General features: G+C 40.7%; 1 protein-coding gene across 2 annotated transcripts in view; it reads right to left on the bottom strand.

Moving 5' to 3' along the window:
* Nucleotides 1–2,963: 2,963 nt before the first annotated feature.
* The window catches only part of MYORG (myogenesis regulating glycosidase), a 101,288-nt gene continuing 89,533 nt past the window's right edge, over nucleotides 2,964–14,718 (bottom strand). For both annotated transcript variants that reach the window (XM_086960287.1, XM_086960288.1), the window contains exon 3: nucleotides 2,964–13,957. In XM_086960287.1, the coding sequence (XP_086816413.1) occupies nucleotides 11,741–13,780 (2,040 nt within the window). In that variant the 5' untranslated portion in view covers nucleotides 13,781–13,957 and the 3' untranslated portion in view covers nucleotides 2,964–11,740. The remainder of the gene's footprint in view (nucleotides 13,958–14,718) is intronic.

Here is a 14,718-nt window from a genome sequence, read left to right as displayed (position 1 = left end):
TTTTTTCTCAAGCACGAATCAGTATCAAAGTAAAAGTTTGATCTGCTTTTCAGTGTCTTAGCGACTACTACCCATTATAGGATAAAGTGATGGTTATAACACTGGCAGCACTTTACATAACAAGTGTACGATTTAAGGAAGCATTTATAGAGGGGTACTTGCTTGTCTCACGCTTAGGGAACAATTTTCAATTTGAATACATCCAGCTTGTAGCAAAACGAGTTGCGAAGACTGCTTGCTGACAAGGACATGGTGGATGAACACGATCACACTATCGGACTGAAACCGTGCTTTCGTGACCTATTGCAAGCACTGCGGGCAGGCAAGGCTGAAGCAAGCACTTGCAAATGTCCCGGTCGTTCCTTATAGTTCAAAGCTGGTCATCAACGCGAGGTATTTTCATCTATTATGCTGACCAGGCTTTGCGTTCACTGACATGGCTTCTGGTGTTCGTCTTCATCAGTAACATGCCAGTGTCAGAAATTCGTGACGGAACTCCTCAAGTGTATCAGGATTTCCCGTCCACTCCCCCTCCCCCCCCCCGAACACAGCTACGCGGATCTTTGGGTCAACTTGGCTCTGCGCTTGTTGTCATCCTGGCAGGACAACCAATACCTTTCTAGGAAGGGAATACCAGTGAAATTGGCAATGTTGCTCTGCCTCATCTCTTGCAAGAGAGATTCGGATGTGCGGGCATAGACCCATCTGCTAGCCTCTTTACCCCGGAAGGGGTTACATTCAACATCTCCAGGAGAACAAAGATTAGTACCAGGTCAGTATCCTATCCAGCTTTCCCGGAGGCCCCTAGGCTGTGTTTGGTCAGGTGCCTGAAGGCCTACGAAGATATGACATTGGAGGTTTGACCTCCAGGGAAAGGGCAGCTGTTGATTGCCATTAAAAAACCTTTCAAGGCTGTGTCGTCGCCTGGTAGTTTGGGCTGTACTGTTGCCATTGGGCGCAGGGTCAAGACTGATTTGCATATGAATGTGTCCTAACTGAAATGGCATGTTGAGCAAAAAAACGATGGATTCAGGCCCAGATCTCTGTACTGGGGTGAATGTACGATATTGTTCTGCATTCTGTCCATCAATTGTTCTTTTTGCATTTGTCAACCCGAGTGGGATGGTATGCCCAGACGTGAGTCCTGTGCTCTCCATGCCACTGGAGTCAAGCTATCCTGGCTGATGAGGGCTGAGAGCCGGAAACAGGTCCTAGGATGCTTGTTTCCAGTCCAGAGAGGACCTGGCCCAGCAGTTCGGGCTGGATTGTTGCCATTGGTCACAGGGTCAAGACTGATTTGCATATGGCTGGGTCCAAACTGGAATTGAATGGTGAGCAAAAAAAGATGAATCAGGCCCAGATCTCTGTACTGGGGTGAATGTATAACATTGTTCTGCATTCTGTCCATCAATTTGTTCTTTGTGCATTCGTCTCCGACCATTGCCAAGTAGGTGAGATGGGTCATGAGACAGGCAGGCATCGAAACCAGTGAGTTTGGGGCTCATTTGACTAGGGGAGCTATGGCTTCTAAGGTTGTCCAAGTAGGTGGTAGACTGGAAGATATAAATGTAGCAGATTGGTCCTCCGATTCCACTTTCAAAAGGTTCTATTTTAAACCAATCTATGACGCAGCCGCACTAGTGGTAAGTAAGCTTTAAAAATGCATAATCCTCGCCTCTGGGCCCCGACATAGAACAAAAAATGTCCTGGTTAACATGAAGGAAAGTTACAGTGCTATTAAGGACGCAGAAGCGAGGATTATCCCCCCTGGCATGCTATCTCTATGCCGCCCTCCCTGGGGGACTTCTGAGGTTATCTCTACCTTGATTCTGAAATGGGATTCAGTAATTAACAGAGAAGTACTTTGGGTTATAATCAATAAAAGTATATGGTTATGTATTGTTTCTCAGAACATTGTATTTCTTCTTGACGGACAGACATGTTGTGTAAATTAGTATCTAATGGTGGTAATGAAGCACCTAATGTACCAGTCTTATAATGATTGTCATATTGTTTACTCTCCTCATAGTACTCACTGACTTTCTTTTTGAACTGTTTGCCTTCAACAGTGGATGATACGTTATGAGGGAAATTATTAACGTCCTTTCCATATCCTCTTAGGTTTGGATTTAAAGACAGAATGATGCTGAGCCTGCTTAACTTCCTCCAGAGAAGAAGAGGAAGGACTTGGCGAGATCTGCAATATATAGACTATCGGACTGTTACTTGATTGGACTAATGGTGCCCATGGTTACTCCGTTTGGCTCATGAGAGTTGTAGTTATGTGCTGTGTTTTTTTACTTTATCTTTGAACGCACTGTTAATAAAGAGTGAAGAAAGTAATGCATAATCCCCGCCTGCGCCTCCTTAATAGAATTGAAACTTTCCTTCACGTTAACTAGGAACTTTTTCATTCGCAGGGCAGGCCACCAGGATGATGAGAGCTCTAGCGGATGCTCTATCTGTTGGCATTGTGCTTTTCCACCTTGTTTGCATCCAACAATGTGAATGCCACTACAACAATGTAATGGCTGAAGGGGAAGCGAGTGGCACAAGTTCCAAAAACAATGAATGACCAAAAGATAAACACATTGAGCTGCGCACCAGTGGCTTAACAATAAACCCTGCAGCCCTGCGTTGCATGGGTGCCCGAGCTCCCCTTTGGGCACTGTGCAGGAGCAGTGGGGCCCCTAGCCTTAAATATCCTGACTGCATGCGGAGCGAGGGGTTCCCTTTCGTGAACTTTCCAGGGCCCCCGTCCCCTCAAGTTTTATTCAGTCACTGATGAGGGCACACCACCGATTAACTACTGCGCTGTATTAAAGAGACTGATAAACTTCCAACCGCCTCTCAGTATCCTCTGCTCTTTTACCGTTTAGTATAGAAAGGTAATCTCTGAAAAAGACGTTGATAAGCAATCTCTAAAACAATGTGTATAGTAACAAAAAACATCAAACAAAATGTAATAAAAAGAAGGCATTTATTTAACACAAATGTAACCAATTAAATAGGTCCTGTGCTGAGAAGAGAATAAACAAGCATTTATTTTTAGTGATAATACAGTCTGGCATGAACAAATAAAGTAAATATTTCAATTCTGCAAAGTGACATAAAAAAGAAAAGCATTACAGTCCTAAACACCAACAAGGCCATTCTGTTTAACATTAAACTGAGGTTTAAAACGATTCCATGTTATTAGTCCAAGCACCTTCAGAGCCCTGCACAGCTATTGCTACAATGACATGCAGAAGCCAGTGATTGTTTAATGTGTGTATAAACATCTGAATCGGAGCTACAGATTTCCATTTCCCACCTCCCTAAAAAAGATTTAATGGACAACAAATGATCTTGTTCTGATACATTTTAAAAGAGAGATATGGAATTGTACATGTAGAAATATTTTCCACAGGATAGTTTGAGGATAGAATGAAGGTCATGTTATTTATGCTACTGGGGTGGGAAACATATGGTATTTCTATAGGGCGAACCTAGCCAAAAGGCAGTAGTGTGATATAGGTACTTACACTGTAAGTACTTACTCATGAATTATGCCATTTAGCATGCTCTCCCAACCACGCGGGCTTTTTCACATTTTTTTGAGCAGTGATGGAGGACAAAATGAAATACATGACCAGAAACCTGGACGACTGCAGGAACTGTACAAAGTTAACTGTGTTTGGAAGATAGGGTCATTGTATCGGTAGCTGAGCCTAGGTTCCTTTTATAGTGCAAGCATTTCAAACTGCATGACATAAATGAGAAATAATAGGCACCAGCAAGATTAGATAAAAAGTAATAATGTACATTTAACAATAATAAAAATACAGAAAAGCAAGGTGTTACCAGTGTGTCAACAAAAGGTTCCAGAAGAGGCCTCTAAAGGAACTCTAGAGGTCATACCACAATATTCTTAGACATAAATGAGGCTAAAGGTCAATAGGTGCCATTTTAAACACAGTCTCCTAAAACTGCGTGACAAATCAAAGTACAAACATACATAAACACACAATTATTTGACTACAAGCACACCTTAAAATCCACCGAACTAAACAAAACGACAAATCAGTTGGATGCGGTCAGTCTTAATATGGCACTATGGCACTATAATCAGCTTGGCAAGTATCAAAAAAGTTAAAATTATATCTTATGATTCCGATATGACCTTTTATAGTTACAAATGATCATATTCATTGTGCAGACTTCCAAAAAACAGAGGTAGAATTTGATACCTGCAGGTAACCATAATAATTTGCCCCAGCATAATACAAACTGATGCACGGCTTCCACATTTTAAGATTAATCTGCCTTTAAAAACACAAGCAGAGGCAAATCCTCAGAATTTTTTAATTTTTTATTTTGTGTACTCGGTTTTCTTCTTTTCTCCAGTAAGTCTGTTGACGGAGGAGTTGGGTCATCTCCTTAACCCTTAGAAAATAAAAGCAACTCTGGCTGTGCCAAAATAAAATTTTGCTTGGCAGTGACTACTAATGCATGTAGTAAGTCACAAGGACTCCAAACAGGGCATGTATAAATCGTATAGGTTTTTCCGATTACTCTAGTCAACAATGGGTATACAATAGAGAGTGTCACAAAACACTACCTAGATGCGAGGCATAAATTAATAATGTGACTACAAAAGTAGAACATTTTAACTTGATGGTGTCAAACTATTCACAGCTTCCAGTGTCAACACTGGAAAAAAGCTTATGTATTTTGAATGCCCCTAATACTATGCAAACTGCGCACCCACTTTCACTCTTGGCCAATTCTGGGATATTCTAGTGACATCGAGAGGTAATGTGGTTTGTTTTGTGTGCTATACAAATGCTTTAACTTCCTCATCTATCCTTGTGCAAACTCATGAATTTTCTAAAACAATGCTGCTTGTATTTTAATTAATTATCTATACAGTGTAAAAGAATAAAACACCAAAATAACCTAAAAATCAAAACAGTCGCTGAAGAAAAATTACACTTGGAATTATTTCTTCGCAAAATTTAACAGCAAAAAATTTATTTTGTCTTTATATTAATTAATGTTCTTGTGAATAAAATGCAAAGTATGTACACAAAAGCCAATATTCAAGTATACCGTGGACTCCTAAAGAATAAACAAATCCTCTAACATTATTAATGCAGTTTGTAAAGAGGTCAAAAGCATGTATTTGAACACAGTGGGATCTGAACATTTAATAGCAAAGCTACCTTAATACCTTAAGCTCTTATGTGGTGCATTTCCAAAAATGTCCAGAAAAATTAAAGTCTGCTTAAAGAACCTGATAAAAGCATAATGAGGGATATGATTTGATATCATTTTTGTAATAACAGACAGTGGCACTATAAACAATATACACAAAAATACTATTAAATCAAAGGCAGTATGATCACTTACCAATTAAAATTAGACATGAAATGAGGAATTCATCTGAATTCAAACATTTCTGGAGAGTAATGACTGCTGAACATGCCCTGCATGTGATTTTACCATTTGGTGAATGACTACTCAGATTAAGATCGGATGTTGTTTTTTGATAGATATATTTTGTATATTCTTTAGAACAGATAAAACCTTCCCTTTATTTTTTGCTTTTGGAAGTCCGTTGTGTGCGGAATTGTGAGCTTTGTGTATTGAATGTATTTGAGTAAAATATACGGTTGTGCACATTAGTGGAACATTGTGTTTGATTATTAATTTGAAACAATTATTATCAAACAGTATAATGAACCATTAGGATTAAATGACAAATGTTTTGATAATGACTTTTAAAAACAACCCAATTCACCCCCAGGCTAAATAAGAATTTGCCACAATACTTTTAATTAGTCCTGAGTCCATACATCATTTCTCTTTAGTTACTGATTACTTCTCGCAAAGAATTAATAGTTTTCTGCACTTAAATAAATGTTTATGGAAGAGTCATACTATTATATTTCAAGAAAACTGTGCTAAACTTTGAAAGGTTTAAAAGCATTTGACAATAGGTCATGTCATTTTACTTTTTATAAAATACAATTGGCACAGTGTAACTTTAAAAAAAAATCAAGAATGAAAGGTTGAACCTCGTATTCTTGAATACTAATCTGCCACTTGGAGTTTACAACTGAAAGATTAGACCTAAAAAGGAATGGTCAAACTTTCCCTTTTTTTTCTTTTAGTTTTTAACACTGAGGATCTGCCATCTTGAAAGCTATGTTGCTCCTCTTTAACCCTAGCTCATTTCTCCTTAATCATGTAGTCTGACTGCAAGCAGCTAGAAGCAATGAGACCCAGATGTGTCATTATAGTGAGATGCACAGTTGACTGTGGGATATGGATTTCAAGGTGAATTACACCACCACTGAGCAACTGACATTGTCATTATGCCTCTTTCGAGGTGGGCGCCCCTAATCCTAAAAATGAACCTTTTTTGCAATTAAGTAGAATGGGATTCTGATACTTTTAGAAATAAAAATACATGAATAATTATTATTGGCTAATAATGAGTTTTTTGTGCTTTTTTCATACTAGGATTTTTTGCTTATAGCAAATTTCCTGCTGTAAAACAGACTGTTTTTCAACAAGATTGTAGTGCCAGTAAAATCAACAGAGATAGTCGACCAGGTTAATGCAGCATAAAAAGGTTGCACCCTTGACAAACATTGGCAAACAACACATATTTCCAAAACTGCTATGAAACTTGCTATGCCACTTCTTGCTTAAATAAAGAGAACATGTCGAGCTGTTTTACTGCTACGCTTATGTTACTGCCAGTCAGTTCTTCACCCGTCGGTAAGAAGATCAGGTGTCTTTAATTTGCTTGAAAACATTTCCAAATAAAGCATTGGAATCAAAAATCATATGGTTTTTTTAATCCATACATCTGCGCTGCCACCGTCATCTTGGATGTTTGAGTATTGCCAATTACTCACGAGAGATCATTTTAAATCATACTGTTGGTGGTGAAGGTGCAGTGATGAACAGGTGAGGAGGAAACTCTTTTTGAGTTAAATACCATTATTAACTTTAAAGGCAGGCAACCTCGCAGCCGCGGGCTCAAACCTGCCCTTCCTTTAGAAAGGCCATGGCCATCTGCAGTGAGACAGTGCAGGTGGGCGCAGTGTCTCCTCCCCTCTTGCCAACCGAGCATGAATTATGCAAGAGGGTGAGTTGTTTCCACAACACCAAGCATGTGTCAGTAACTAAGGATTTAGCGGTACAAAAGGGGGTAACTAAGGATCCCAGGCTTTGGCCAACCAAGTGCAGATTTAACTATACTACAATAATAAAAATGTAAAAATAATCCCACCTAGACCCTAAAAACCTTCTTGATAGAGACAAAATAAAAAGAAACCACGCAAACATATCCTGCAGAGCGCAAACCAAGTATTGCCTCTGCCAAAAATTATTCCCTTAAGTTGCACGATTAATGCAGAAACATTGCAGCACAGGGCACAAAACAAATACAAAATAACATCTTGGCAAGGAAAGTACCTGGCAAGAGCCAGGGCTTGATTGAAAGGACGGATTGATAGACTAAGAACCACATAAGAGGCACTTGCACTGGTGTACCTCTTTACTTCCATTTCCTTTCCCTGCTTTCAGACTTTGGCGCAATCAAAATATATATTTCCATGGCTATGGACGGCTCGCAAGAAGGGGTGTTGACCTGCCAGATTTTTAATCCCTCCCCCCGGAAGGCATCAAATGGAAGGATGACAACTGCACTGCTACTGAGACACATCAAGTGAAACCACACCCGTGGTCCTGAATAAGAACATAGTGTAACATCATATCTTAACTTCCATACCTAAGACTATGGAGATTAACCACAACCTCAGATATTCTTCAGTCATTTAAATGACCCACCTTATCACTGCTGCATAATTTTTGTGTTTAACCAGTAAATTGGAGGCTGTAATCAGCCCCTGCCAGCAGATGAAGAAGGCAGCCATCTTTGCTTCTGTTTACTTCTATCAAGAATTATGAAGCACACCTAACGTAATTGTGTGGGTCAAAGGCTCAATCCCACTTCTCGGACTGTAATGATTACTTATTCTTATTCCCATAAAATGTTCATCTTATTTATATTTACTTTAAACTGTGAAACAACATTTAAAGTTGAGGATTTGGAAGAACAACGGCAGACTCCAGGTGCCGCACTAGCTTTGCTGATTTGCCCGGACCATAGCGGCAGAATATCGATTGTGATCTCTTAACATGGAGGCCACACAGGCATGCTGATTGCTTATTTGCACTTGATGACCCTGGATCTTTTTTCATGAATGAATACACGCCTTATAAAGATACTACATACACGGCCTGAAGAAGTTCGAAAACCGAACGAAACGCGTTGGCTGATGTTTGCTTATCATGTTTGATGCACCTGAATAGAGTTTTTTCCAACGAAGACTTGGGAAGTGCACCGCCCCATTGTTTAGCTAACATTTAAAGTTAAGATCTTCAAAAATAAAGTTACATTTCTGTTAGGTCGCTGTGTTTTCCACCTCCTCCAATAGAATGGTTCTTTCTCTTCTTCAGCTTTACTCAACAGAGATCACAAGGATCAAAAGAAAGAAAAACTCTAAATACTAGAGAGAAGAGTTAAAGGCTCTAATCGGGACGACTGACGCTACAAAGCAAAACAGCAATCTTAGCCTGGAAATACTGCCTTTGTTCAATGAATGGGGAGCGCCCAGTTAGCACAATGCTATTTTTCTAGGAGCACCCAAAAAACCATGCACCATTGCTTCCTCCACTTGAGAAGTAAGCCATCATTTGAAATTAGGCAAAAGGTTTAATTAACATAGAATTATGTAATTTAACTCTGTTAAAAATCTAGGACTGACTAAGGTATAAAAATAATGTTAGTTAAAACTATTTTGCAACTAGAGGGCTGGGAAACTATCTTTAATGATGAATTAAAAGCAGAAGGCAGAGTTGTTGTTCTTTCTGGGAAAACAATACAATTAGCAGCAAAGATTATTCTAAACTGAATGTGCATTTGGTAAAAATATTCCAATTTGAACTCTGCACCAGTCTTCTGAAATGCAGTAAAGCTGGTCAATAACTGAGTGTCTCTGCGTAATGCAATTCAACAGTGATAGACAAGTCGCTGTCTCTCTACGACATGCTTTAATTTCAGCATACATCCACGAAATGGCCACTATTTACACAAAAATATTTGCAAACCACTTAGCTAAGCAGGAAAACAGAACTTCCCAATTCTTTTTCAGAGCAGAAAAGAATCCACATCAGCAAGCGGGATCCAGGACCATGTCCCTTTTTGGAAAGGACCTGATGACATAAAGGGGTGTACTCTCCAACGTGGACTCCAGTCCCATCCAAAGGTGAGACTCTACAACACACACTTTACAATTCTATTGCAGCAGCATTTTGGGGGATTCGTTGTCTAACAAACTAGATGGGCCAAACGAGGCACTGCCTCAAAGGGTTGACATGGAATTAGTAAAAGAAGCCGCCGATTGTGAAAGATCTTGAATTAGGGATTGCAAGCATGGATAGCTCTAATGCATGCTCTGGTTTGCTTCAATTGTAGGGTTTAACGCATGCTGGCGTGTGTCCCAAAACTTGAAGCAACAATATCATGACAAATAAGCAAGGCAGAGGAAAGGAGGCATTGTCCCTCGTAGGAGATTCCTTAAAAAGGAAAATCAGACATTCTAAACAGATCCTGACTTTTCATGGCTGGTGTTTCTAGATGTCATGTCAACACCAAACTTGCCAAGAGACGATTAGTGGAGCATTTTTAGTGCCATACCCTAGGCTTTGACTTTGCGAAACTGTCATCTCTATCAAAGCTCTAGGAAACTAGAGGAGCAATTAAGATGTTTTGCTTTAAAGACGCCAGAAATCTGAAAAAGAATCTGTATATAGGTGTGACTTTAGAGATTTTATTTTTTGTAAACCATATGAAGACAGACTTTCTGCCATCTAGGACGGCTTGAACCCCAGACAGGTGGATAATTCTGTAGCGCATAGACAGACAGGATAGTCCCTATGTCAAGGTCCTCAAAGAACTGTGTCCTAGCTCGATGGTTCCAATTTCTATGGGCGGAGGTTGAATAGTGCAGTGGTCCACCATGCGTTCTCAATGAAAGCCACAGTAAGAGATGCATTGCTAGACATTCCGGAAGATCAACAAGAAAGATCAACAAGAAAAATATAATTTTGTTGACCTCTGGAAAGACAGCCAGAGAACACTGTCTTGCTAACAAGGTATATGCATTGGGAGATACCAATAAAGTACCTAATAAAGCACATCGGGAGCCATCACAGATGATGACACACACAAGGCTCATATTTAGAGAGATGTTTATGTACAGCCTGATCATACAGATACCTACACCCTTGCTATTTAAAGGGTGTATAATTTTGCTGAACTTTCTTGGCATTCCTGCAAGCATTGCCCACAGAATTCCAGATGCAAAGTCAGCAGAGATGTGGCCACTTGCAATGATCAACACACAATTCTGACAACTGAATGCATGTGATCAGGTGGATTGTTTCATCCTTTAATCAAGGACAATGTTGGTTCATTGAGCGAGCTCTAGTACTCAACCCCAAAACCAGTCTAGGATGGACGGCGAAAGACAGAGGGATCCTTATGCGATTGTCAGCCTCCCAGAGCCATACATTAGCCTGGGTTACACCTCACTGCCTGACATTAATACTGTTGTATTCAAATGGGCGTAGGTGCTACAGCAGGAAGCCTTCATGATGGAGCAGCCAAACCTAGAATATTCATTATGGCTGCCTAGAAATTAATTGTATTTCTGAATGAAAACACACAAACACACTATTAGACACTAAACTGCTAAGAGGACTGGCAGCCTTAGCAGCAGCCAGGCACTTGGGAAAGCCAGGCAACGATTCAAAGTGTACGACAGCCAACCAGGCCCTAGTTTTTCGTGCCAAAAAAGCACTTCCCTTTCATAGATGCTTCTGAAGGTACCAAAGAAACCAGGGAGGGCGTCCATGACTGCCAATGTGCGAGACATTTGTGTTGAGGCAAAATATACAAATCCACATTTGTGAATTTGTGTTGTGGCAAGTTTTTAGTCTACAGTGCCTACTGTAATGCATGTGAAGCAGAAAGCAATATGGACACAGGTAGCCAAAACAGCATTTTAGCAGGTGCCGAAATGTATGCTTCGGAGTACAAATATCAATTTAACACACCGGACATACTTAAACCAGGCTTAACTTTATCCAGCTAAGCTCCAGCACCAATCTTAGGGTGAAGGCTATGCTGGGCTTTTTGTACTGGATAACTGGCCCAAGATTAAGAAAGCTTCCAGGCCCAACACATGTCTACCTATAAATGCAGATTTTTGCTCTCAGATCTCAACACATATTTTATACAGGACTTTAACAGGCTGCACAAGGTTAGATGACAGGGCCAGAAAAAGGCTAGCAATGGTCACACCAGATACCAGAGACTGTCCATATCTGCAGTACTGTTCAAAGCTACAGCTTATATTTTTTGTTGAATCCTAGTTTTAACTATTTAAAGCATCCTTGCTATTTGCAATATCGCAAAAATATCTGAAATACCTACTCCTGTACAAAACTAGATCATAAATTCTGAATTGTACACCTCATAAAAGAGCCAGCAAAGTTCAAATAATGAAAAAGAGGGTACCTTTCCAATTAGCTAGCCAAAGGAACAAGCTCTTGTGTGGAGTAATGTTTTCACTCCCAAGTGGTGGCCCAGAACCAAGAATTGTGGTACTCCGATTAACTATGACACCCAAGTAAAATATGCAACCTCATCTAAATCAACAGGATAGTCTGTCAGAAAGCGAGGAGTCTTCACAAATAATTCTCCTTTGTAACTGCGCCACTTGCCTGCTGGAAGATATACATCTCTTTCCTGCTTGCCCGGTTCCAAGACCGGGGCCACCATGAGGGTGTCTCCAATAAGGAACTGAGAGTCAATTTTATGGGCTCTTATGTCGTTTGGCGAGATCCACCAAATTGGCCGTATGATTGGATCTCCAGTGTCTGTGACCTCACCTGCAAGTTCTAATAGAAGAGGTGCCACCAAGGACTCGTGGAGCTCTGTAAACTTCTGGGCTATTTCGATTACTTCCTTATCATAAAGCCAAGGTGGGACCGAGAACTGCATCGAGGGCATGAATGCAGACAACTCAAGCCAACGAATATAAAGCTCTCTGTCTGGTAATTCGTCAGTTCCACCAGTAGAAGAATTAGGGTAAAAGTTGCCACCTATCATGTCTGGCAAGATAAATGGATAGCCCAGCATGCTAATTGTTAGAACAGTAGGAATCAAGGATTTTAGCCCAAGCTCATAACCCCACACAGAGTTGCGATCAATAATACGGAAAAAGCAAGATATATTTTGCGACTGGTAACCAACTCTCACTTCAGCACGATCATAAAATGGTATAGCCATTTCAGTATACCTCCGACTGAATATACTAGGATCAGACAAGGGCCTGAAAGTGCTGAACTGTTTTGGAAGATAACTCGTCTCACCCGCATCAAATTTAAAAGATGATATGAAGTACTTAGATTTGAGCCTTTTTAAGTTGTTCTGAAACCAGTCTCTCGCATTTGGGTTAGTAAAATCCAAGATTGCCCCAATACCATTCCACCACTGGACCATAGCAGGAAGTTTGCCACTAGGCTCCATGACAAACAGCTTCTTTTCTATTCCCACCCCGAAATTTGGAGAGTTGTAATTTATGAACGGGTGGATCCATAGTGTTACTTTGAAACCGTCCTCTTTGAGTTTTTTGAACATTTCCGAAGCGTTGGGAAACTTGACAGGATCAAATTCAAAATCTCCATACATTTTTGAATACATGTCATCTATTTCTATGTGGCTGCAATTAAATTTGTATTTTTTAATTTTCTCTGTGAAACGTAACAGTTTATCTTGGTTAATGTCCGTTTTATACAAGGCCCAGGTTGACCAGATTGGGTACCGGAAAGCATTCTCAGCGGGTATCTTTGTGGGCTTATTAAAGTACCGCCTCACCATGTATTTATGGATGGAAGTCACATCTGAGCCAACACAAACTCGATAGCTCAGCTCTGGGAATGGAGGCTGTCCTATGGCAGGTTTGTACGAGGAATCTTGGTACCTAGCTTCAAAGAACAAAGACTTTTCGCTGCTGTTCCAACCAAGGTGAAACGGGCATGAATCATTGATCTTAATCGCTGCGGCTTTCGACGACAGCCAGTACCGCTCCAGGATGCCCCCAAAGCTGTCTCTGAACGTATACACGTCACTGGTCACAAACGGTTTTGGCTCTTGGTATCCGGAGAGTTTTATAGGCCAGTGTTGTACACTCATTTCAGCTCCTCCATACCAATGGGCATCATCCCAGAACATGGTATGTTGAACCTCGGTGTCCGCCCTAAACTCCTCCCAACGCACTCTGTAGCACATGACAGTGTCTTTTGGCTTCACAATCTGAATGAAGAAATTCAAATTTCCTTTGTCTGATTTGGTGCATTTTAAAATATCCCCCTCTTTTGAACAGGAGTCCAGATTTAGGGTTCCTGATTGGAAAGCCAACCGAAAGACCACTTCCTCGTTGCGGTTCTTGATAATAAAACCATCTTCCTTCAAGTCCAGCAATTCAGTTTTTAAGCGACTGGCCCGCCTCAGGGACGCAGAGTAGAAGCACCATGCAACAATCGCTGATATCACCAGAACAAGTCCCAACAGGACAGCACAAATCATGGGTTTCAATTCCTTGGACGGCTTCGCCTTGACCGGGGTGAAGTTCTCTGGTAGGAAGGTATACATTCTGAAGACTTTTCTGGCACAGTTAAAGAGGTTGAATCATTGGCTTGTGGAAGCCCCAGTAACCACGAATTGTTCAAGTTATAATACTTTGTCCTTTTTTTTATTTATTTCTTTACTGGACGAGAGGGTGCCATCATTCAAGACCAGGCAGAGTTCACTCTCCAGAGGCCCACATCTCTGAAAAACAAAAAAAGAACAGCATTTCAATCCAGATTACTTATTAAAATAAAAACATGCAGAGAATACAGTGCTTTATATGCTACTTCAAAGAGGTTTGTTGCATTTTCAGACATATTAAGCAGGAGCCTTGTTAACAAGTCCATCAGCATGGACCCTTTCCTCAAGAGCACATTAAAGATACATTTGCCACATTTGATACACCTTAGGGCACCTCACTAGAAATACATGGCGACTTTCACTGATGCTGCCCTGCTGTGTCAGATTAATGTTCTCTATAACAGCAGCCTGCAAAACGCCTGTAAAGTTTTTTCAGGAAAAGACTATCTTACTGTAGATTCTGCACATTTTGCATATTCCACAGGGGTCAGTCAGACTGGATCTAGAAACATTTTCAGCAGTACCTCTGTATGCCGGTAGGTTGCACTGTGTGGTTTCACAATGAGATATAAATGGCATGTGGGGCCCATATAGGCGCAATACCACGGTACAGAAGTCAGTTGTATTCGAGGCTGTCCACGCCCAAAGATGCAGAGCCCCAACAGCAGACTGGCTTTGACCAGTGTGCAGATTCCGTGACCTGGGATCTTATTTATGGGTAGAGTTCAATTCACAGAATGGGGAGGATGGGACGGTCGGTGAGGAATCTGCACTTAGAGTCTTGAACAGAAAGAGCGTTATGAAGGTAAGTAAGTTGTTCTTCTGATAGAGATTTCTAATTGCAGATTCCTCATCTTTTGAATAGATACAAGAGCAGTACC

The sequence above is a fragment of the Lissotriton vulgaris genome, chromosome 3_1 (assembly GCF_964263255.1).
Source record: "Lissotriton vulgaris chromosome 3_1, aLisVul1.2, whole genome shotgun sequence".
Lineage (NCBI taxonomy): Eukaryota > Metazoa > Chordata > Amphibia > Caudata > Salamandridae > Lissotriton > Lissotriton vulgaris.
This window is presented reverse-complemented; position numbering and strand designations above follow the sequence as displayed.